The sequence below is a fragment of the Mytilus edulis genome, chromosome 2, assembly GCF_963676685.1.
Source record: "Mytilus edulis chromosome 2, xbMytEdul2.2, whole genome shotgun sequence".
In the NCBI taxonomy this organism is placed as follows: Eukaryota; Metazoa; Mollusca; class Bivalvia; order Mytilida; family Mytilidae; genus Mytilus; species Mytilus edulis.
This window is the reverse complement of record NC_092345.1, coordinates 17,723,207-17,746,023: the sequence shown is the minus strand read 5'-3', so window position 1 is coordinate 17,746,023 and position 22,817 is coordinate 17,723,207. Positions and strand designations below refer to the sequence as shown.

Below are 22,817 nucleotides of genomic sequence, written 5' to 3'. Positions count from 1 at the left end.
ACAGCCCGACCCTGTTGGTCTAAAATATTGATCCAGTTACAAAAATATGTCATTTCAGTTGCAATCATTTATATATAGGAGTCAACTTGTGGAAATTGTTAAATATATCTACATAGACTTTCTGATTATTTCCTCACGAATATGATGGTAAAATTATTTTGTGGAAGCTAAGATATAACTACATACTAACATACCTTACACAGAGCTGTGTCCTAGCTATTATATTAACTTTCTTTTCACAAATTAAACTTAAACTCATTTTTCAATGCACTTTTCTTATGCATTTTCAATACCCTGACTATACATATTTGGGGTATAATTAAACTATAAGTTACGATATTGAAATTCTTTACAAAAGGCAATTACATCCATTCGTCACAATCAATCGGTTATTAAGGTATAATGCTATACAAGCAATGATTTTAATTACTTTAGTCAAAGTTAAAAGTCTGATAATAATTCCTTTATAATTCATCTGATACAGTCAGGAACATTATTTGTACAAACAAGGCCTAAAACATTGTTTGTTTCCCCAATCCCGACCGACCCTGTAAAAACGATGATACTCATAAAATATATTGTCAAAACTTCGTCAAATATTATTTTATTCATTTCCAATTTTCAGGCTTGCCGTATTGTCAGATATTTTATAGTTTTTTTGAAGAATTTTTTTTATTTCCCTACCTACCTACCCACACCTGGCTGGGCAGGGTGGGGATTGGTGAAACAAACAATATGAATCATTTTAGATGTACATACAAGTATCCCTATATATAAACAAGAAAGCACGAACTCAAATGTTTCACTTTGCTTTATTGATCTGTTTCTTAATATATATGTATATTATCTGGTTTTATTACAAGTACATGTATTAACAATTTTTAAGTTGAGAATTGAAATGGCAAATGTGTCAAAGAGACAACCGGACCAAAGTGCAGAAAACAGCACAAAGCCACCAATGGGTCTAAAACAAGGCAAATAAGCTAAACATTATTTTCTGCTCGGGTTGTTGTCTCTTTGACACATTCCCCATTTCCATTCTCAATTCTATTATCAATGATCTGTGGTAAAAACTACATAATTTTATGAAAGCTGGTTTTCTATTGTCATAATGTCAAACATCTAGTACATTTTGTACTTGTATTTACTTAATAAATTAAAGGTATAAGGGCAATAAATCTTAAAATGTATAGTTAGTTATTGAATATTTAATACACTAAATTTAAGAGAAAGACTAATTTCTCAAAACTTTAAGAACCGTTTTTGTTTGAAAAGAGTGTTCTGATTCAACCAAAGTTGATAACAAATGCTGCACAAGCAGTACTGACCGGAGAGACAGATTTAGAAAAGTTTTTGGTCTGAATAATTTTCGGCTTTTTATAACTCTTTACTATGTGTATGTGTCAACATCAGAAGCACATGTAACACATTGTCTCTTACACTAAAAAAATCTGAAAAACATGTTAGTCCAGTTTTTAAAAGATCAAATCTTTTGTCCTCATGGAAAAATGTATAGTGAAAGCTTCAATTTCCACTGATCAAGACTGAGCACAAGACAAAACTGTACTGGTTCCAAAAAATAATAATTTATAACATTACTGGTATCTTTTGCTAGCAACTTACGTGAGTTAGAATCTCTTAAAATTCCATCATCATCCAACTCGAAATCTTCACTGTATTCTAACAGTGCCATTTTAAGAACTGATGTAAAATGTTAGCTGCTTTAATCCATGATCTTTTCTAGATTTCTGAAAGAACAAAATCCAATAATTATTTTTTTGTTTGAAGTTCAAATCACATTTAATGTCCATCACATGAAAATCAATCATTCGTCAAATTTCTGGTCATCGCTTTTGGTTTAATTTGCAATAGCAAAGTTAGACCCTTCTCTTAATAACGTGTTGAAACTGCACTATACTTATCTCCTTTAGGCAATCACCTAATTGTTTGTCTTAAACCGTTGTAACTCTAATTAAAAATCCATAGATTTAATAACATCACTGATTTCAATCTAATCAATAATTAATAAAGTCTAAGCAATTAAGACAACGGTACCAAAATAAGGGGCAAGTGCAGATCGAGTGCTATCTAATATCAGATATCACTTTATTTGGTGTTATTGTAAATTTAAAAATTATTGCGATGTTTTAAATATTGCAAAAAATGCGAAAGGACAATTTGAAATTTTTTATATGAATTATACAGGATTTTTTTTTATTCAAAATCACAAATTAAAATCGGATTTTAGTCTAAAATGACAAAATCGCAATAATAAATGCACCCAATAATTTCCGAATTTACAGTAAATAGATTTAGGTTGTAAGTAAATCAACTCACCTTGAATATTTAAGATATTTTACATGTATGTACACTACTATGAATACATCACTCCTACTACCATTTTGTTTAACAAACATAAAGCATACTGTATTGGTAAACAAATGTTTACTTATGTTACTCAATCTAAATCAATGTGACTACATACTGTATTGACTATTGTGGTAGATAAATATCTGTTAAATCCAGTGGATTAAGATCATTATAATGATCTAGGAATAATCGTTTTGATCAGATTTTTTAAATAGAAATCTACATGAATGTCCGTCGGTCTTTCGCAATGTTGTTGTTATGTAATGCTTCAGCTTCATTACTTAAATGTACATTAAAGAAATAAGGTTTTGCTAGGTACTGTACATTAGTTAGAAATTTATGGGAAAATGATTGAAAAATAATAGATGAATGCTAAGAGACAGTTTAACTTATAGACACTAAGTACAGCGAAAAAAACTAAACATTGCATTCCTATGGATTGGACTTATATTGTGTTAATACATTTTTGTACCAGGATAAAATCCTTGGCAACAATCTTTGACCTCCCTTTGTATGTATACCAGTATCTATCCATTATATGAATATAAATCGACAAGACAGTAAAAATGAAAAACAAATCTATTTCTTACCTAAATTAACAACACTTACTCCTGCTTTGAAAGACATCTGTCATTTAAGAACTACATAACATGAATAATAGATGTTGGGTATATCATACATAAATGAGACAGCAACCAAACCACAAAAAAGAAAGACTTTTCAAAGTCCACAGTAACTGAAATTTCCATATATTTGAAGCTCCAAAACATAAAATTTATGAGCAAATTTTAAAATGCTGTCTTCACAAAATAGTTCATTTCATTTCATTGATATTTCTTAAACTTCTCCCCAAGAAACTAATTACTTTTATATTGGTCTTTACAGTCATATTATTTAATTGTATAGCTACCACAATAATGTCATTAAATATGAATGATTTAATTATTGTCAACATAATGTATTATTTCTTCAAATCTACAGACTGGAATTGAAATGTAAAAGTAACAAACTCAGCTTGAATAGTCAATATAAAAATTAGAAGATATGGCAGGATCGCCAATGAAGAGACCAAATGACCTTGGTAAAAGCAACTCTGACAGTGACAGTACAGCTTACACTTATGCTGACAGCACATCCTTCATATACACATAGAACTATGTACATGTACATGGATTTCAGAAGATGTGGTATGAGTGCCAATGAGAAAACTCTCCAACCAAGTCACAATTTATAAAAGTAAACCATTATAGGTCAAAGTACTGTTTTCAACATGGAGCCTTGGCTCACATGGAACAATAAGCTATAAAGGGCCCTACAAATTACAAGTGTAAAACCATTCAAACGGGAAAACCAACGGTCTAATCTATATAAATAAACAGCTGCGCCATGAGCGCATGATACGCCTGACGTCTTGTGTGTAAGTTTTATGCAGTAATCATAAATAGTTTCTGAGGAAGTTTTACGGCAAAGCAATAACCATTTATTGCTTTTGAAACACGGCGGGACATGTGAAACCCTCCCTCACCCTGTTTTTTTCTTACAAATATCACTAAAATAAATTTTGAATCAAACCAAAAAGTATACAGATCTTTAAATTAGTATAACAAAGAAGTGTGTACAGTTCCAAGCAATAATCATAAATTGTTTTTGAGATACGGCGTGACATGTAAAAAAAAACCTCCCCTTTTTTACAAAATACTCAATAACTCAAAAATAAAATTTTGAGTCATCACAAAAGTATACAGATCTTTAAATTAATATAACAAAGAAGTGTGTAAAGTTTTGAGCAATAATCATAAATCGTTTTTAAGATACGGCACGACATGTAAAAAACCCCTCCCCCTTTTTTACAAAATACTCAATAACTCAAAAATGAAATTTTGAATCATCACCAAAAAATATACAGATCTTTAGATTTATATAACAAAGAAGTGTGTAAAGTTTTAAGCAATAATCATAAATCGTTTTTGAGATACGGTGCGACATGTAAAAAAACCCTCCCCCTTTTTTACAAAATACTCAATAACTAAAAAATGAAATTTTGAATCATCACCAAAAGTATACAGATATTAAAATTAATATAACTAAGAAGTGTGTAAAGTTTTAAGCAATAATCATAAATCATTTTTGAGATACGGCGCGACATGTAAAAAAAACCTCCCCTTTTTTTACAAAATACTCAATAACTAAAAAATGAAATTTTGAATCATCACCAAAAAGTATACAGATATTAAGATTAATATAAATAAGAAGTGTGTAAAGTTTTAAGCATTAATCAAGAAATATTTTTGAGATACAGTGCGACATGTGAAAAAAAACACACCCCTGTTTTAGTTACAAAGTGCTGTAACTCAAAAAGTTTAAATCTTATTTTCACCAAAAAGTATACAGATCATTTGACCATCATAAAAAACAACTATCTTAAGTTTCATGAAATTTAGATAAGTCGTTCTCAAGTTACGGTGCGACATATTTACGCCGGACAGACAGACGGACACCGGACATTTGTATACCATAATACGTCCCGTCAAAATTTTGACGGACATATAAAAACAAGAAACGAGAAACAATTATAAACCACATCAACTTATGACAACTACTGAACATCAGATTCCTGACATTTGTACCAGCTAAAACTTTAATTCTATTCATGCAATGTAGGTAATATCTTCTATTTGATAAATATATTGAATACTTCAAACCCGATGTGCAGCAAAAACCATGTTGACAACACATATAGTGGTACTTGATATTGTGAAACTTTATAACTTAAAATTTAAACCAAAAGTTTACCATGATCACTTCAACTTGAAATGTACTTTGAACAAATATTTAAAATAAAACTGTCCTTTTGATATAAACATGTACAAATGTATCTGGTGTACACACATGTTGTGTAGTTTCTTTTTTTTATCTCATCTATTCATATATAAAGGCAGAAGTACATGATTATTTTTATTTATGCAGAAGTTTTATGTCGGTAGCAATGGTACCTTATATATGCTTTTATGGGTAAATAGACAAACAGGTGGACTTAAAGAACAACAAAAAAACATCAATAAAACATAATACATGTACTTATATCCTCCTTTTTGGTATAGTTCGTTTGATGTTCACCATTATCTTAAAATATACATAAACTTTACGAGGAAAAAAAATCATACAGGGATAATCTATTTCTCCTGTTTGGGATGTATCAGAATTATGGTTTTAAACCATAAAATAATCACTTCAGACCTTACCAATGTCTTTGAGAAGTGTCCTGCAGATATATGGATGGTCATTTAAGTTTTATACCCTCTCTCCACTCCTTACTATTAATCATTAAATATACCAGACATGATAAGTTGGCAGGGTGTCAACTTCCTATAGTCACAACTCCGATATTTCATCCACCGAACTTTGTATACTAGGTATTTCTTTCTTTACAAAGCACACCATTTAGTTAAGGTGTAGATATGACGACATTTAAAGCAAGCTAAATTTACTGTCTTTGTCCCCACTGTAAAATTTATTAAATGGATGTTTATAATTTTATTGTATTTATTGATTGATAGATTTAAATAAGGTATAGATATGACTTTACCTCAATGTTAAGTTTAATGGAACAGAATATTTAAGCTTTTTGCTACAATGCAAATAAATAAATTTTCATTTCTTTACTTAAACTGTATATTTAAACCAAACTTTTTTTTTGTAAATGAACAGAAAGTAAATCACATAAAGTGCATACAAGGATAGACTGTTTCAGCAAATATATTAGAATAAAGTAGACTATTTATCAGTACTTAACAACATTAAATCATATGAGTAAGCTTCATGTACATAAAAAAAAACTTTCACACCAACTACTTAAACCATCGGCCAAAAGGACCAGTCTGTGTTATTGCCATCACTTGAATAAAATCAATTCTAGAAGTACCAAGGAAAGCAAAACAAATTCTAGCAACAATTGTTCTTAGGGTATCTGTTTGAACAATTTATCCATTAGGATCCTGCTACTAACCATCATGGATGATTTTCAGCATAATCTTGTATCGAAAAGAAATGTTAAACACCAGCAATATAAGATCTACTATCATGATTAAGGTTTATCATGATAGTAGATCGTGTCTTGTTGGTCTTTTTATTGTTAACATTTCTGTTTGAAAAGAGTTTTTATATAAAAATAAGAAGATGTGGTATGATTGCCAATTAATCGACTACATGTCCACCAGAGACCAAATTACATAGATGTAATTAGCAACTAAAGGTCTTTAACAATGAGCTAAACCTATACTTTATAATTTTCAGCTAAAAAGGGCCTAAAATGACAAAATGTGAAATATTTCAAACAAGAAAACCAAGGTCCTTATAAGTCTACACACAATAAAAAAAAGTACAAATATGAAAGAAAGTGACCAACGAAAATCACTAAAATACAGGCTCCTGCTCTTGCAACAAGCATATTCACAGTGTGATGGGGTTAAACATTGTGTGTATCATACTTTTGACAGAGGTAATAGCCCCATGCTGGTTGATGAGTTGTATTGCTTGTCATACATGTATTTATCTTAGTTCATCAGAATAACATCTCCCAAGAATGTTCAGACTAACTGTTAAGATACAGTGTAACCCTATGTATAAGACCAAACAAAAAAGTGTGTGCGTTTAAAGTAATACTGTCACATGCTGAAAAAAAATATGGTAGGTAGGGAACTTTTAAAATTTTTATTACATTGAGAATATGAAGCAACACTGTGACTTGAACAGTGCTTAAGTAAAAATAGTCAAAATCACTTTACAGTTTGGGATAAAAATTAAGGTAGTTAGGAGTACAGTAAACACAAATACTTTTTTGTTTGGAGAAGGTGCTCAACTGTTGGTAGAACAACCAAAGTATTAGATAAAGACTGTTGACTTTATTTTTCAACCATCTGTTTATACATATATGTATAATTAGTAATTTATACATGAAATTTTCATATAATACATTCATCATGCTTATATAAATGAAATAAAATTTAGTGATACTGTCTTACACAGAAATGAAAGATGCCGGGTAGACTGCAAATTCAATTTATGAATAAAAGAAGATGTGATTTCAAACATACATTGTAAGTAAGACAGCAACAAAACGATCAATTAAAATAAAGATGTCATGAGGTTAGCTCATTTTTTTTTCTATTATTACAAAATGTATTTACATTTTAACATCATTACCCAGAAAAGTACCAAAGAGTTTGTTCTTTTTTGCATTGCCAAATTTTTTTGAGAGATTGATTATATATGCTAAGAAATAAAGAAAAAATATCATGAATAAGAAGGTTGATAAATTTAAGATTGAAATGAAAGCTTGAGACTTCTTTTTATTGATTTCATACAACATTGTACAAGAATTTCATGTTAACAACCATAAAATTTACTTTCGGCTGTCAATATTTCTCTTAAATTAAGGAGATGGTACATGTACATGTATGCAATGGCAAATTTTCTTGGCTCCTTGAATTAAAAATAAATTAAGTATGATTAATCAATCAAGTAATATACATGTACATCTTTCATATGTTCACAAGATTGATTGTTTGTATTTTAATACCATTTTTAAGCGCCACTTTTGGGCTATTTTGTGGCGGACAGTTTTTATTGGTGGAGGAAGTCAGGGTGCCCTGAGAAAACCACCAACCTTCGATAGGAAAATTGACAATCCTAGTCAATTAAGATTGGAGTCAAGTGCACCTGCTCGGGCAGGGTTCAAACTCACAACCTCAGTGTTGAATGGCTAGTGATTACAGAAGCAGAACTAATTAGACTACGGGCCACATAGGCCCCCATGTTCACAAGAAAAGGATTTAGTCATGTACATTGTAAACCAAATTAAGTAATAGTCATTAAAACACAGGAGTTAAAATTAGAACATGAGGTATGATTGCCACTCAGTGAGGCAACTCTCCACAAGAGATCAAAAGACACATAAATTTACAACTAAAGGTCACAATACAGCCTTCAACAATGAGCGAAAAGACTTGGTTGTTGACATATTTAGGTTGTCTTTTTCAACTTAAAAAAACCATTTAAATGTGCCCCTCTGTCCTTATATCATAGATGACTGAAAATGCTATTGAAATTAAAGATTGCAAAATTCTATTATAAATTTACTTACATGATAATGTATAATCCATTTTTTTTAATTCACCAATAAGTTTTTTTTTATTTTTTAAATTTGATTATTGATATATATATACATGACAAGTAGGCTTTATTCAGTCATTATATATACATGTATCAGAATCTGCATAAATTTCCTTAATCCATATTCTATCTGAGACTACTGACACAATGTGTTATAGTAGCCTCGGGTATATACATTTTTATAAAATAGGCATTTGTCATTTAGAAGAAAACTTTTAAGTTTAAAAATTAAAAGCTTTAATAAAACTTGAATGGTCAGATTGTGGGTAATAGGTTTAAAAATTGGCAAATATTATTAATGCTATTGTTTAAATGAAAACAATAATTTAAAACTCAGATAAATACCTACTATGTATATACATGTATTATTTATAACGCTACATGTATTTAGGCAGCAACCATTTGATTTTTTTTTGGGGGGGGGGGGGGGGGGGCTATGGTTTTTTTTGGAAAAAAAAGTTTGTTTCCAGGTTTTGGTGAAAAAAATAATTTGTTTTGGACCCTGAGTAAAAAAAATTGTTTGTTTCACCCTCAGCTGCCACTATATGTAATGCTAAAATTGAAAGAAAAAAATTGTCTTCGGTTTGTCGCTAAAAAAATAGATTGTTCTTCGCCGAAGACGAAAAAAAAAAACCATAGCCCCCCCCAGAAAATCAAATGGTTGCTGCCTTAGTACAAACAAAAAAAAATGTACATGTACAAAATCCAATCACAAATCATGTAGCTTCTATGTCTTATTCCAAAATTGCTAACTACTTATTTTTCAATCTATTTTATCAATTAAGAGACTTATTATGGAAAAGGTTATATACTGTGCTGCATGTGTATATTTCAGACAATTTACATTCAGTACACATGTTATACAGTGTAATATGAAACAAGCATAGGCTTGAATGATTATTGAATGATTTAAAGATCTACAAGTCAGGTTTTATAATATACATGAACCTTCTGATGTTTTCATATTTATATACTATATTAAATACATATAATATTATAATTTGATAATGTTGTTAAATTTAGTTATTTCATTTTCGAACAGTCATGATATTATTTAATTTGTGGAAATAATTTAAAACCAAAACAAAGGACAGAAGCTCAATATTAGTAAAGTGCAAGTAAATTGATCTGTGCATAAGGTTTTGATCAAAACTGAAAAAGCTACTATCATCGACTATCAGAAAGTTGGTTAATACACATAACCAAGGTAACGGCGTCGTTTACCTGGATACAAAAAATTACTTTCCGGTAAATAACACGACAGGTGCGTGTTCCTTGATAACATGCACATGAATGTAAAACATTGTTATTTGCTTGTAAAGAGGGTCAGCGTTACTAATTCTCACCTGTTATGTGTTAAAATGAACTTAACAAATCGCATTTTCGAATAAAAATCGACTTGTAAACAACACATTTGTACGTCCTTTCTTTTGTTCCGGTTGAACCGGAATGTTATTTAATTTGCGGAATAGTTAACGAAACGAAACCTACATTATGTCCAATCCTGTGTGTATATAAACTATAAAGCATTTCCACATTCTTTTGAATTTGTAGCAATACATGCTTGTAAAATTTCTGGGTACATTATTTACGTTATTTTTTACACAATTCTTTACTAAATTATTGCTAAGAATTCACGTGACTGGATTTTATAAAATGAACTATTTCAACTGATTTTTGAAGTTCGTTCGAATGTTGTACTATTACAGCATTGTCTTTATTCTTTAGGCCTCCGGGTTAGGGGAGAGTTGAGATTCCGCTAACATGCTTAAGCCCACTATATGAAGGTCTGCATGGATGGAAAAGGGGGGGGGGAGGTCTGTTATTCTGTAAACATTTAATGTTCACCACTTTTTTCTCTAATCTTAAAAAAAATAGACCACGCATTTCTATAATCTTCATTTTTTTGCCGTTATTCTCTAATCTTCATTTTTTTGCCGTTATTCTCTAATCTTCATTTTTTGCCCGTTACTCTCTAATCTTTATTTATTAAGGGCATTATTCTTTTAATCATTTAACCCTATCCAAACCCTCCTATAAAATTGAGAATGGAAATGGGGAATGTGCCAAAGACAAGGCCGTAGCTACCCTTGAGGCAAGTGAGGCATGCCTCACTAAATTTCGACACTCATTATTTTTTTTTATACATATATGAGGGGGGGCAAGGGGGGTCCCAATAACAGCAAAACAGCAAATTGATTTGGCTCATAACAGATAACAAGGAATTAAAATGGACAAAAACAGATAACAGTAAATGAAATAGTAAAATAATTCGGTCTTTGACAAATCAGTATTTCTTATTACGGATATAATCCTTTGTAATGCATTCCATTTTCTTTTGACTATATTTTTAGAATTAATTTATGTATCTAGAATGTGTTTAAATTACTACTCAATATATTATAATATTTTTTATACGCTCGTTTACGAACGTATTATGATATACTGTTGTCCATCTGTTGTCAACATGTCAACTCAAAAACTCTTTAACCAATTTGCATTAAATTTTGGGAAATTGTTTATATCTATTGACGTGAGCTTCCCCCTTTTTTTATGAATATAAATTTTAGATCTTAAGTTTCTGGGTAATGGGTTTTCATTTTTTTTTTACATAAATAAGGCCTTTGGTTTTCTCGTTTGAATTGTTTTACATTGTCTTATTGGGGCCTTTTATAGCCGACTATGCGGTATGGGCTTTGCTCATTGTTGAAGGCCGTACGGTGACCTATAGTTGTTAATGTTTGTGTCATTTTGGTCTTTTGTGGATAATTGTATCATTGGCAATCACACCACATCTTCTTTTTTATATTTTATTCAATAAAATTGGTGTTTTTTTCAGTTTTCTGATAATATCTCAAAAATGCTTTCACAAAGCAAGGAATTTCGGTGAAATGTTTATATCTGTTGACATGATGTCACTTTCAATTTTTGTAAATTTTATATAAATTTTACGTTTCCGAGTTAACGGGTTTTATTAATTAAAAAGGGGGGATTTTCCAGTTTTCAGACATTAACACAAAAATGTTTTCAACAGTTCTCATGAAACTTTGCTGAAATGTTTATATCTATTGTTGGAAACTCTCTTGATTTTTATTAATTTTATATTTTATTTTATTGAGTTAAGGGATTTTATTCATTAGAAAAAGGTGGTATTTTTTAGTTTTAAAGAATAACTCAAAAATGCTTTTAGCAGTTCTCATGAAACATTGGTGTATTGTTTATATATATTGACAGAAGCTCCCTTTGTTGCTAATTAAAAAAAATGACTTAAAAGAGTTTGAATATTCTGACTTTTTCTAAATGACTATTTAATGAGATGTGTGATTTTTTCTTAATAAGACTATGAGACAAAGTGGTATATAGGGTAGAAAAATCAAAAGTACCAATTATATGCATGCAATTTATCAAGTACTTCGAACGAATTTTGACACTTCAAAAGCAATTTATTCCACTATTTTCAAAGGCCTTAAATTATTGGAACAATTTTTTTATCAGGTACCAAGTCTACTAGTAAGTAGAATACATAGTTTTGTAGGGAAACAATGGCTTGAAACGAAATAAATTTTGTTTGTAATGAGTTATGTGCAGCTTCGGACCCAAGTACATGGTTGGAACTTTCATTGTACAATGCATTTGGTTCTGCTTTGAAAAGAATCATAGAGCTGAGTCTATGTACCATATTATATAAAAGGTTAAGTGGTTGTTAGGACCTAGTCCTTGTGATCCTTGTCAGATATTCCTGGCCATATGTTTTCCTTTTTGTCATATCAAGAATTGTTTTAATTCAATATGTTCGTACGGGAAACAAGGAACATTATCTCGTACAAAAAAATTAAGATACTTCTAAATACACGTTCATAAAAAAAAATGTAATTTCTTACAAAGGATAATCATACTTGAATTGTCCTGGACCTTACTTCTGTGATGGGTATATCGTTAATGGAATCCTTCTCTGAATACGGGACAAACATATTAGTAGTGGTAGACCCCAATGTGCAATATTGACTGTCAAAAAAATGCTAACATTCCAATTTTCAATAACAGTTAACAGCAAATACATTATCACAATAACAGATAACAAAAAAACTAAAAGCCCAATAACAGCTAACAAAGAATAAGACAATAACAGCTAACAGTAAATATATTTTCAAAATAACAGATAACAAAGAATTAAATTGCCCCATAACACCATAACAGTTAAACCCCTTGCCCCCCCTCATATATATCAATATAATAGTCATTTGTTGTTCTGTCTCAACCTTAATTTCTATATAGCTTGTCATCATTCCTTTTAAACTATTCTTCCTGGATATGACTCGATCAGCATCTCAACGGGTGATGTTTCTCGATAACATTAACCTAGTAATGATAATCATCATGGATCTCTAGTTAAAAACAGGCTCTTGCAGAAAAGGAAAAGCGACACTGAAGGTAAAGAAGGAATAATTCTAGTAAACTAGTATTTTTTGTGAACAGAGTCTAAGTATTGCATATAACTTCATTAGAACAATCCAAAAACGATAAGTAGACTGACAAATCAAGTACTTGTCTTCGGAAGGGGGCAGTCCTGTCTGCGTATTCATTTCTCCGTTCAACCAACTTTTGACAAATCAAATCATCGCAAGGGGACAGTCCTGTCTGCGTATTCATTTCACGAACTTTAATCTTTCTCTTTACAGATAAATAAAATATAAATAATATGAAACATGCATGGATTAGTTGAAAGAATATCTCATATTCTAATTTGATATTATTGAGGAATGGTAGAACCTTTAACACAGGATTTTGTCTTTACTTATTCGGGACTACGGAATTTCGTTTCTTTATATTCGGGGTTTCGGAATCGGACACCCCATACCCCTAACCCCTAAATTTATAGATTCTGGAACTAAAATACCACCAACTATTTAATTCCAGAAATAATTTGAAATTATGGACCTACATGTAAACGTCAAAAACTCCATTCCAATTCCCCATATCATATACATGTACCCATATCATATATACTCTATAGATAGAAGCATATGCATTTATCTTATCTCATTCTATCCCTAGTTTGTCTACTCTTTGTCAGCATAAAAGCGAGTTTAATATTTTGTTACTGCAACTGTATGATGGTGCTTACAGGAAAGCTTAATTCCCTTTTGCAAACAAAACTGTTACTACCGATGCTGCTACCAAATTGCTGATGGAGAAGGAATTGGAAGAAGACATTGATCATTGTGTTGATGATAATGTGCTTCCTTTAGAAACACAGACTGACCTGAAACGATTGAAAACTTGGAAAAGAGCATGCATGAGTGGCGAGAGATTGTGTGGGCTTGCCATGTTCATCGCGATAAGGATATCAGCAGACCAAATTATGATTCTGAAACGATTTGACTGAACCGGCCATAGAAAAAATTGGCAAACTCTACTGAATCGATGTTTGTTCTATGTTCTGGCAGCAGACTCAAATCAGTGATATTTGGATGATTATCTTACATATAAATTTAAATAAAGTTGTTAAAAATTTGGTGTTAGTAAAAGTCTTAAAATATAAATAAAATATATAAAAAGTGTCCAAAAATGCCTAGAACGCAGGATTTTGCACCATTCATTTCATACCCTCCAAAAAAAAATTTCGTCTCGTTTCGCTCGGCTCAATTGTTTTGCCTCACTAAAATAAGTTGCCTAGCTACAGCCTTGAAAGAGACAACAACCCGACCATAGAGCAGACAACAGCAGAACGTCGAAGTCATAGCACGTGCTATAACGGACGAACTTATTGACAAGGCAGATAACATTCCTAACCGAATTATTAGAGTCAGAAAAGATAAACCACCATGGCTTACCGCTGATATCAAAAGGATGATTCGTAAAAAAAATCGTATCCATAAAAGAGCCAAAAAAACAAATTTTGCTCCGGACTGGACAAGATTTCGATTAGTTAGGAATAAGTTTAATAAACTAGTTTTAAACTATAAAACTGATTATTTTTCAAAATTGTCAACCAAAATTATATCTGAAACTCATGGTAGCAAACAATATTGGAGTCTTACTAAATCTTTGATGAAATGTGACTCCAGCGACAGTCGTAACATTCCCCCTTTGCATATAGACGATGATCTGATCTGTGAAGATACACAAAAGGCAAAAATATTTAATGATTATTTTTGTGGTCAATCAAATCTTGATGGCTCTAATACACACCTTCCAGACATACCTGACACACGAACAGACGGACTCGGTGATATGATAATATCTGAGAACGAGGTACTAAGTAGTAGACATTTTGAAGATTTTGGATGTATCAAAAGCATCGGGACCAGATCGTATAAGCCCACGACTTCTAAAGGAAGCATATGGAATTATTAAATACCCTTTGTGCAGGTTATTTAACCTATCTTTATCAGTTGGCAAATTTCCTTCCGACTGGAAATGTGCTAATGTTACCCCTGTATTTAAGAAGGACTCTCCAAGTGACTATAGAAACTATAGACCGATCTCATTGATAAGCGTTATCGGAAAAGTCATGGAAAGATGTGTTTTTAAACATATTCATAATTATCTAATAGATAACCAGATAATCACACCCAACCAATCAGGATTCACACAAGGGGACTCAGCCATTAATCAATTGCTGAATATTACAAATGAGTTTAGAAAGGCATTAGATTACGGGAAAGAAATTAGACTAATTTTTTGTGATATAAGTAAGGCATTTAACAGAGTTTGGCATAAGGGGTTGTTACGGAAATTAGAAGCTATTGGCATTAAAGGTTCTGTTTTGGCATGAGTAAAAAAATATCTATCTGATAGAAAGCAAAGGGTTGTAATTAATAGTGTATCATCCGAGTGGGGAAATATAAGGGCCGGAGTACCCCAGGGGTCGATCCTGGGTCCTCTTTTATTTTTGATATTTATTAACGATATCATATCTGACATACAGTCTACTATTAAGTTGTTTGCTGATGATACAAGTTTATATTTGATAGTAGATGACCCCGAGAATCAGCAAACAATCTGAATAGTGATCTCGCAAAAATCCATAGATGGTCTTCAGATTGGCTAGTGACCTTTAACCCTCAGAAAACCGAGACCATGACAATTTCACGGAAACTTCACAAACCTGATCATCCAAAACTTAACATGGACAACGTAACTGTAACTGAGGTATCAACACATAAACGCCTTGGATTACATATTTCAAACGATGGCACTTGACATAAACATATTGATGTAATAACCGAAAAGGCATACAAACGACTGAATGTTCTACGGAAATTTAAATTCATCCTTGACAGACGAACACTCGAGACAATATACCTAACATATATAAGACCATTATTAGAATATACTGATGTCATCTGGGACAACAACACACATCTTTTGATTGATAAGATTGAAAAAGTACAAACAGAGGCTGCCAGGATCGTAACTGCATGGGGGTACTAGGTTGGTGTCCCTAGAGAGATTATATCTCGAAACGGGTTGGGAAAAGCTTAAAGATCGAAGGGAGGCCCACAGATTAATTTATTTTTATAAGATGAAAAATAATATTACTCCAGAATATTTATCAACCTTAGTTCCAAAATCCCATGCAACTATACATAATCATAATACGAGAAACTCGTCCCTAACCCCCCTGTTCGAACAAGAACAGCTCTGTATTCAAGTTATTTTTTACCGGCAACTGTACGTTCATGGAATTTCCTCCCTGAGAATGCTAAGACCAGTACTTCGGTGGGTTCATTCAGGAATTGTGTCCAGTCTCGGGCGATTAAACCTCCAAATTATTTTTACATTGGTAAGCGATTAGGTCAAATTTATCACTCAAGACTTCGTATGCAATACAGTTCTCTAAATCATCATCTTTTTGTTAAAAATATAGTGGCTTCGCCACTTTGTTTATGTGGTGCTATAGAAACGACAGCGCACTACTTGTTGCACTGCCCCCGTTTTCACATTTTGAGTGAACAGCATTTTTATAATATCAATATAATACAGTTTTTGTCGGAAGAAATCTTGCTACACGGTTCAACGGATTTCAGCTACGAACGAAACATCGAAATATTCTTGGCAGTTCAAACATTTATACTCAGTAGCAAAAGATTTGTCATATGATAGCACACATTTCGTTCAACAAGTAATACTTATATCTTAAATAATTGTGTCCGTTCAGAAACATACACATATAGAATAACCATACATTGTCTCGAAATATCAATGTTATTTGTACAAGGCTTAGAAACAGGTAGAAAGCGAGGCTGTGCCGAGCATTTCTACTTGTTTCGAGCCGAGTACAAATAACAGATTGATATTTCGAGACAATGTATGGTTATTCTTTATATACTGCAACTCTTATAACTGTTCAAAATGAAGTATTTAGGGTAAAAACCGTCATTCTTTAATTGTGAGCGGACAACGTAAAATTGCCGCGAACCTGTATGTTTTATTGACGTCATAAATAAAACTCTACGGAAACACATTGTCAACGTCATAAACAAGGTGATATACGGTCAGTGACTGTATATCACATATGAATATACGGTCAATGCAATTTGACTGCTCAAATAGCACAGCTGCAGTATATTTAAATTTATTATTGAATTTCCGATGCATATTTTTTTCTTCTTTCTTGTGTGTCACAACCTTATTATATATTTTTTTCTCTTCTTTCCATCTAGTGTAACATTGTTATATTTTTCTTTAACATTTTACTCCTTGAGTATACACCTTATCGCTATTTGTCCGCCATTACTGGATATCACACAGGTTCCCGTAAAATTTTGACATCATAAAACAAAATATCTGACGCCACAATGGAAAAGTGACTGTTGTATGCGTCAAAAGTTCAAGCGGCCGGGTCAACCGGGATTAGCGATAAGGTGTATTACAATATGAAATGTTGGATCCTATTAATTATTTCACATGTATTATTATGTTAATGCCTATTTGTGTACATTACTGAATTTAATTTACACTAACAGCAGGTCACCAACAGGTCTTCAATGCAACGAGAAATTCTCGCACCCGGAGGCGTCCTTCAGGTGGCCCCTAAACAAATATATAGTGGTTCAGTGATAATGAACACCATACTCAACTCCAAATTGTACACAAGAAACTAAAAGTTAAAATAATACAAGACTAACAAAGGCCAGAGGCTCCTGACTTGGGACAGGCGCAAAAATGCGGCGGGGTTAAACATGTTTGTGAGATCTCAACCCTCCCCTATACCTCTAGCCAATGCAGAAAAGTAAACGCATAACAATACGCACATTAATATTCAGTTCTAGAGAAGTCAGGCCAGTCTGATGTCAGAAGATGTAACCAAAGAAAATAAACAAAATGACAATAATACATAAATACTGAACATCAGACTACTAGCAGTTAACTGACATGCCAGCTCCGGACTTCAATTAAACTGATTGAAAAATTATGTCTTCATCATATGAATATCAGACACAATCCTCCTCGTGAGGGGTTTAGTATCATACCATCATAACATATATGAGAAGAAAATAACCATGCCAACAATTGGTTTATTAATAATAAATGTGTTTAGTTCCGATGCAAAGACCCTATAAGTGAATCAATATTAACGCCAAAATATGCAATCTTTATTGACCTGACAACAGTATCGTAACTATATCACTTCTTAATAAGTCTATTCAAAGGTTTTGTTAGCTTCTGAGGTGAATACTGACATTTTTGTGCTTTATAAAGAATATTTCCATAAAATATTGGATGTGAAATACCTGAACGTATAAGAAGTCTGGATGTTGAGCTATATTTACGAATGATGTCCCTATACCGATGATAAAATTTAGTAAATGTTTTGACTAGTTTGTGATATCGAAAACCCTGGTGTAATAATTTTTCAGTAATACATAAATTTCTCTCGTTAAAATCTAAAACATTGTTACATACACGAGCGAATCGTACAAGTATATACATTCTGTATGTATGTGCATGTCCCTCAGGTGTCCACTTCCTATGTACAAGCAAGGAATTGTATATCTAAATTTATAGAACGTGCCGCTGGAAAATGTCACCTTTTCACGCTTGAAAATATGTGAATAGGTCGGGAAAACTATCAGAAATATATATGATAAGATCAATAAAGTTCCCATAACTTCTTTTCGTCTGTCATCTTTGTTAATGTTCTCAATCTGGCTGTGTTTATAAAAAAAATCTCTCTTTTGACAAATTTGTATTCCACTATTAACACGAACTACACACAATAAACATTTTTACCTACGCAATATATAAACTCTTCATTGGGGACTTCAAATATACCAGGATTGTAAAAAAAAAAAAAAAAAGGCCAAATATAAAGAACGAAGTGAAGAGCATTAAGGACCGAGAATTTCTAAAAAAAAAACTAAACAGTTTTGCCACATACAGCTAATATAATATTTTCCTGAGGTAAAAAAACCTTATATAGTTCGTTCTTATGTTGTACTGTTATACCACTGTCCCAGGTAAGGGGGAGGGTTGGGATCCCGCTAACATGTTTAACCCCGCAACATTATTTATGTAAGTGCCTGTCGCATGTCAGGAGCCTGTAATTCGGTGGTTGTCGTTTGTTTATGTGTTACATATTTGTTTTTCGTTCATTTTTTTTACATAAATAAGGCCGTTAGTTTTCTCGTTTGAATTGTTTTACATTGTCTTATCGGGGCCTTTTATAGCTCACTATGTGGTATGAGCTTTGCTCATTGTTGATGACCGTACGGTGACCTATAGTTGTTAATGTCTGTGTCTTTTGGTCTTCTGTGGATAGTTGTCTCATTGGCAATCATACCACATCTTCTTTTTTATATTATAGTATTTTGAATATGTAAAGTTTTGCAAAAAGTTAATTTATTATTATGATCATATCAATGATAATGCATGGCAACACAGAAGTGCTGACTATTCGGCTTGTAATAACCTCGGGGAATAAAAACTCCATACATAAGACATAAGACATATCACATTAATCTTTATTTAGAGTCGGTATATACAATTCAAGTACAAAAATAAGCTCTAAAGAGCTTTCAAAACCGACAGAGCAACACAAAAAACAAAACATACATACAATGTATCAAGTCATGCACACATAGATTAAACATATAAAGCAAGAGTTCATATCAGTTTATAAACATGCAGCACAAAAGTTCTTTAAAGCATCTTACAAGTTAAACACACACTGGAACATGCACTTATGAGATAAAAACACAAAAGCAAAAATAAAATGTTTTGCACATTAAAGGCATAAAGTTAGTTACTAATTAGCACAAAGCATCAGAAGCACTATAGTAAAGATACATTTGCCATGCTGAAAATAAAGCATTAAACCAAAAATAATGAACAGAAATTAACTGGTTTTGCAGGCAAAACATTGGCATGAGCTGCCAGACCAAGAATTTATCAAGTTCTTGAATTGATTTAAAGATGATTGCTTACGTAGGTCATCAGGCAGCTCATTCCAAAGCTTAGCACCCGCATACCTTAAAGATTGTTGGCAGTATGCAGTTGTTCATACATGTGGTAGGTCGGCTGTATTCTGGTATCTAAAAGAGTAAGTGTTTTCCTTCTAATAACTGTAATAAATCATGGATATAATAAACAGGATAATCTCTATTAATAATTTTGAAAACTTAATAGCCAATGATCGCATTCTTTTTAATTTTAAAGAAGGTAATTTTGATTTGCAGAGTAGACTCTTCATAACTTGCTGAATAGTCTTCATAGATAAACCTTGGTGCTCTCTCTCTCTCTCTCTTTAATTGTCTCTATCTTTTGTGTATTAACCTCCCCACAAAAGTGTCAAACTATTGGGCAGTAATTAAACTTGAACATATGAAAGAATCATAAATTGTTAATTTTCCGAGTTTAGTCAGGTGTTTTCATAATCTTTTTCATACATTTATCTGTTTGGATGCTTTTTTTACATATTATTGAGACATGTTCATTGAAATTTAGTTTAAAATCTATTGTTACACCTAGAAGTTTAACTTTATCTGGACTTCACATTCTATTTCATTACCTTATAATTGAAATTTTAGGTTTTTGTCTTTAGTTTTTTTTACCTACAGCTATCATGAGCTTAAAAATTTTCTGGATTAGCTTTCATTTTATTTATTGAGAACCAATATATCAAAATGTTGCTTTCTTCTTCTCGAGTATTAATTAATTTATCTAAATCTTTAGCTGCGTACGAAAGGGTGTTGTCATTCATACATGGTTTCTTCCATTTTTGTCGAGCCTTCGAATTTAGTCGAAAAAGCGAGACATAACGATCCTACATTCCGTCGGCGGTGTCTGCGACTTCGGCGTCCACAAATATTAAAGTTTTTAAAATTTTAATAACTTTCTTAAACTATCCTGGATTTGTACTAAACTTGAACAGAAGCTTGTTTATGATCATTTATAGATAGTATCCAGAAGTAAATTTTGTAAAAATAAAATTTCATTTTTTCTGTATTTTACTTATAAATGGTCTTAGTTTTCCTGCCAGGAAACATAAATTCACTCTGAGATTAAAGTTTTTAAACTATCCTGGATTTGTACCAAACTTGGACTGAAGCTTGTTTATGATCAAAAGCCAGTATCTAGATGGAATTTTTGTAAAAAAAATGTACCGTTTGTCCGTATTTTACTTATAAATGGACTTAGTTTTTCTTCCAGTTAATATTACATAACAGTCTGCAGTTAAAGTTTTTAAAACATTTATTAGATTCATAAACTATCCTGGATTTTTACCAATCTTGGACAGAAGCTTCTTACAATCTAAAAATAGTATCGAGAGGAAATTTTTTATTTATTTTTTCCCCTCATTTTTTCAGTTTAGCCTGTGATTAAAAGCAAAAGTAGGCGAGGCACTGGGTTCCACAGAACACTTACAAATTTTGATTAAAAGCAAAAGTAGGCGAGACACTGGGTTCCACAGAACACTTACAAATTTTGATTAAAAGCAAAAGTAGGCGAGACACCGGGTTCCGCAGAACACTTACAATTTGTACATTAAGTTAAGTCAAGCCGTTGATTGTCTCATTTGCCATTTCGGGACATTTTATAGCTGACTATGCGGTATGGGCTTTTCTCATTGTTGAAGACCGTACGGTGACATATAATTGTTTCTGTGTCAGTTTGGTCTCTTGTCTCACTGACAATCATACCACATCTTCTATTTTATATGATATTATACAAAATGAAAATTCAGGTTTATGACTTATGATTGATCATAAAGCGTTACAAAAATGGCACCAAAAGAGTCGGATAACTTTGTCATTCTTAGATTTTCGATGTTGATCAGCATGCCGTAAATAGCAACAAAACGCACAAATTTTCTGCAAAACTAGCGTGTCGTAACTTTAAGTCAGTAGAAGTCACTCAAATATTTCATCCGTTGTATTATGCCATCTATTGTATCCAAGAGCGTTACAAAATTCCGTCAGAACATATTGATGAACAGCGGCTATTCAATTCTATATATGTTCTTGGTCTACATCTTTAATGCATACATGATTTTTATCATTCTAAGGTTATATATCCACTGACACCAGATGTAACTTGAGTAAGACAGTCGATTGGAAATTAGTATGGCGTTCATTATCACTGAACTAGCATATATTTGTTTAGGGGCCAGCTGAAGGACGCCTCCGGGTGCGGGAATTTCTCGCTACATTGAAGACCTGTTGGTGACCTTCTGCTGTTGTTTTTTTTTTCTATGGTCGGGTTGTTGTCTCTTTGGCATATTCTCCATTTCCATTCTCAATTTTATTTGAATATTGGGAACAGATATGACATGTATTTGATTAATCATGTTCTATCATGCCGCTATGCTAAGATTTGACAGCCTCTTTCGAATGCTTTCAAAATACTGGACATCTGTTCTAGTAGATCTGTTACCGTAACTTTGCGTCATCTATAGTAACGATGTACTCATTTTTCATATTGTTATTCAAAACACCAACCCCAAACTTCGCATCAGTATTCAAAATGGAGTATGATAAAAGTTATATGTTGTAATAAGCTTTTGGGGGATTTTTTTTCATTTAAGTTTCCTCAGTTTATATACCTAAATTAATGCTAAACTTTCGTAATATTATATATTTATTGATGTCACACCGCCTGCACCGTGTCTAGCTCACTACACCACTCTACTAACTATAGGTAGCACTCCATAGTTAGAAAATAAAATTAAAAATAAGATGTGGTATGCGTGCCAACAAGACAACTCTTGGTCCACATCAAAATTGTGAACTTGATGCGACTTTCATTCAAGTAGAGGTTAAACTAGCTTT

The 22,817-nt window shown here is 32.1% G+C and overlaps 1 protein-coding gene across 10 annotated transcripts in view; it reads right to left on the bottom strand.

The window, feature by feature from the left end:
- The window catches only part of LOC139511605 (serine/arginine repetitive matrix protein 2-like), a 48,737-nt gene extending 38,727 nt beyond the window's left edge, over positions 1 to 10,010 (bottom strand). For 6 of the 10 annotated variants that reach the window (XM_071298496.1, XM_071298498.1, XM_071298499.1 and 3 more), the window contains exons 1-2: positions 9,888 to 9,996; positions 1,624 to 1,748 (exon numbers count right to left, since the gene is read on the bottom strand). In XM_071298496.1, the coding sequence (XP_071154597.1) occupies positions 1,624 to 1,693 (70 nt within the window). In that variant the 5' untranslated portion in view covers positions 1,694 to 1,748; positions 9,888 to 9,996. Of the gene's footprint in view, positions 1 to 1,623; positions 1,749 to 9,887 lie in introns of all 10 variants that reach the window. The other 4 variants (XM_071298497.1, XM_071298501.1, XM_071298503.1 and 1 more) reach the window with 1 other exon arrangement.
- Positions 10,011 to 22,817: the final 12,807 nt, after the last annotated feature.